Source organism: Camellia sinensis, chromosome 9, assembly GCF_055761805.1.
Source record: "Camellia sinensis isolate YWXY chromosome 9, ASM5576180v1, whole genome shotgun sequence".
NCBI classification, from domain to species: domain Eukaryota; kingdom Viridiplantae; phylum Streptophyta; class Magnoliopsida; order Ericales; family Theaceae; genus Camellia; species Camellia sinensis.
Window position 1 is genome coordinate 73,624,711 of NC_138969.1, and position 2,830 is coordinate 73,627,540.

At 35.9% G+C, this 2,830-nt stretch overlaps 1 protein-coding gene across 1 annotated transcript; it reads right to left on the reverse strand.

Moving 5' to 3' along the window:
- Positions 1-1,282: 1,282 nt before the first annotated feature.
- LOC114301262 (ribonuclease 1-like) lies at positions 1,283-2,392 on the reverse strand. Its single transcript, XM_082889132.1, has 4 exons — positions 2,156-2,392; positions 1,839-2,055; positions 1,504-1,718; positions 1,283-1,378 (listed from the first exon to the last, which is right to left on the reverse strand). The coding sequence occupies exons 1-4, from the start codon at positions 2,390-2,392 to the stop codon at positions 1,283-1,285; spliced, it is 765 nt and encodes a 254-aa protein (XP_082745258.1).
- Positions 2,393-2,830: the final 438 nt, after the last annotated feature.

Consider the following 2,830-nt stretch of genomic DNA (forward strand, 5'->3'; position numbering starts at 1 on the left):
CAACCAAGCTTCCTATATTGTTTGTTTTATCTTAACCTCAAATCCTTTCATTTCAAATTCATCTATCCAAATGCAAGTGGTATTGGTCTATCTAATGACAACATACCATCCGCAGGAAATACATCTAATATTTTTTGATAACAACACATGCTTAAACTAGTAACAGGAATATGCCTCCATTTTAATAGGTAGATTTAAGGAAAGAAGACACACGCCCTGCATAATTGAGCTCACTTACACAAATTATCTTATTTTATTGCAAACCCAACCTTTAAAGAAATGGCATGGGGGATTTGTTCCTGTGCTCTTGATTTGATTGACAAAATAAAATTTTGCAAAAGAACTCAACCAAGAATCAGTTTAGTTAAATAAGAAGTTGAGAACAAATTAGACAACCAATAGTATGACTCCCAGGAAAGAAACAGACCAAAGTCCAATAACAATCAAGAACACATAAGACAAACCTTAGTTGGAACAGAGAGTGAAGACTAAAATGCACATCCTATGTGGTTAAGATTGCTCATAGAAAACTCATCAGTAAGGGAAAAATCATGTAATCTTGACAGCAACCAGGAAAAAATGAAGCTTGTGACCGTCTCATTAACGGTTGTGTGGTTTTGGCACCTAACATCCTATTCAAAAAGTGGTGAAATTGTTTTTTCACATCCTGAACTTCTGCTGAGAAGAAAAAGCACATCCTCTTCCCAATGAGAAGAAAATCCAAATACATCAAATTCACTCTGAAGATACTTGGCTTCATCATCTGCTTTATCAGCCATATATCAGTGACTAGGATCCCAACCTTCTTCGCGTCTCCAAATACATCAAATTCACTCTGAAGATACGGAGATCGCCGCCGCTAGATCATCGCTGTTGCAAATCACGGATGCTGGAGTGAGAGATTGAACCCTAGCTGTAAGCAGGTCATATGGAGGAGTAGGCAGGTAGGAAAAAAAAAAAAAAGGCAGAAAACCCATGCATGTACTTCGGGTATCCATTGCCATGCAATTGTGTCATAGAAACAAACATGTTTTTCACACACAACTCATTGGACAATTTGAGAGACCAGGATTCATATGGCACGTATATGATATGATCATCCGCATATACCCAAACCTTGTTGTATGAAGAAAATTAAGGAATGGATAACGTTGGTGTTTTTAAACATGGACAACATAAACACAGTAACAGTAAAATTTACTTTGTATTTCTCATTTCATAATTCCACCAAACATTTCTACATAGAAGTTGGGCAAATACTAAACTTCTTCCTACATAAAACCTATATGTACTTTACTTCTTTCAATCGGCAAAGGCTATAGCTATTTCCATGTAACAAGTTCTTGGTACCTAAAAGAAAGATTATAGCTCCCTCTTCCTGAAACAAAGATTAGAGCGGGATATTAGTGAGCGAATTAACAAATTTTTTTAAGGAAATTTATAGCAAAGTGATTAAAAAAATACAAAGTGGACATACTTATTCTTATCAAGAGAAAAATATACGTAGTTATTGTTCCCATCGCACCCAGTAGAATATTGCCTCTCGCACGAAACAAACTCGTGTCCTGCAACTGTGACACAGAGTTTGATCTCTTGTATTACCCAATACTTTCCTTGATTAACCTTAAAGCAATCCACAACAGTATTGTAAGTCGTTTTTTCTGCTATTCCAAGCAATATATCCCTCACAATGTATGTCCTTTGACTTGGTTGAATTCCTGTTGAAATTTTTTCATTAGGTGAGTAATGGATTTGCAGCAAGTAAAAGTACTCCTTAAATTCAAACAAAAGAAAAAGAAAAAAAAAAGAAAAAGAGTACAGTTAGCAATTAGATATACCAAAAGATCGAAGAGCGCCAAGCATATTGATTTTGTTTTTAAGGTTCATGGCGATGGAAAAATATCTCTTAGGGTCCAGTTTTGAACAAGTGCCATGTTTTGTCCATTGTTGCTCCCAAAATGCAAAATCAGCTTGAAACTCGTTTTTGTAACCGTTAGCTTCGCTGTCTAGGAGATTTGGCCAATGGGTTGAAAGTGAACCTCGAATACCCTCCACCTACAAAAAGACATTATACCATCCAACAAACAATAAACATAAAAGTTCAAATTTGAAGCTAAAAAACAAAATTCAAAAGAAATTTGACATGTGGACTTACATCTTTTCTCTTTAGTTCATGGATTGGTGGGCAATAAGTAGCTAGCGTACCATTCTGCCAGTAAGGCCAAAAACCATGTAGTGTGAAGTCTTGAGGGATGTGATCACGACACTTTCTTGGCACGCAAAAACCATTTGGCCAAGTCAATGTCAATTCAAAGAAACCAAGTTCTTGCCCATACACAGGAATGAAAACAAACAAGAAGAGAAGAGCCAATTGTAACTTTACAACTCCCATGGTTTAACAAACAACTCAGACAAAAACAACAAATGCAAAGCAACTGTATATATAATACTTGGTTTGGTATTAGTGTCAGTTTCATTCTCTCTCTCTTCCTTTCTCATGCCATTGGCGCATCCATATCCTAAACCAAAAATGTCCTCTGCTGCTACTAAGTGCACCTATGAGCCATTTTTGTGTGTATTACTGAAATTTTCACTTTATGAGGAAGCTTCCTTGGCCTGTGACTGTGGCAGGGCAGGAAAAACTTAGTTCAGGATTATGAATATTTGCATTACACAATTTTCATAATGGTTTTCTAAAAACATGAGCTACCCACTTTGGGAAAATTATGAAACGAGGACCCAAGGACACGTGATAGTCTATTTCTCCTGCAAAAAAAAAAAAAAAAAAAAAACACGGTACAATCTTTTTTTTGTTTTTTGTTTTGTTTTT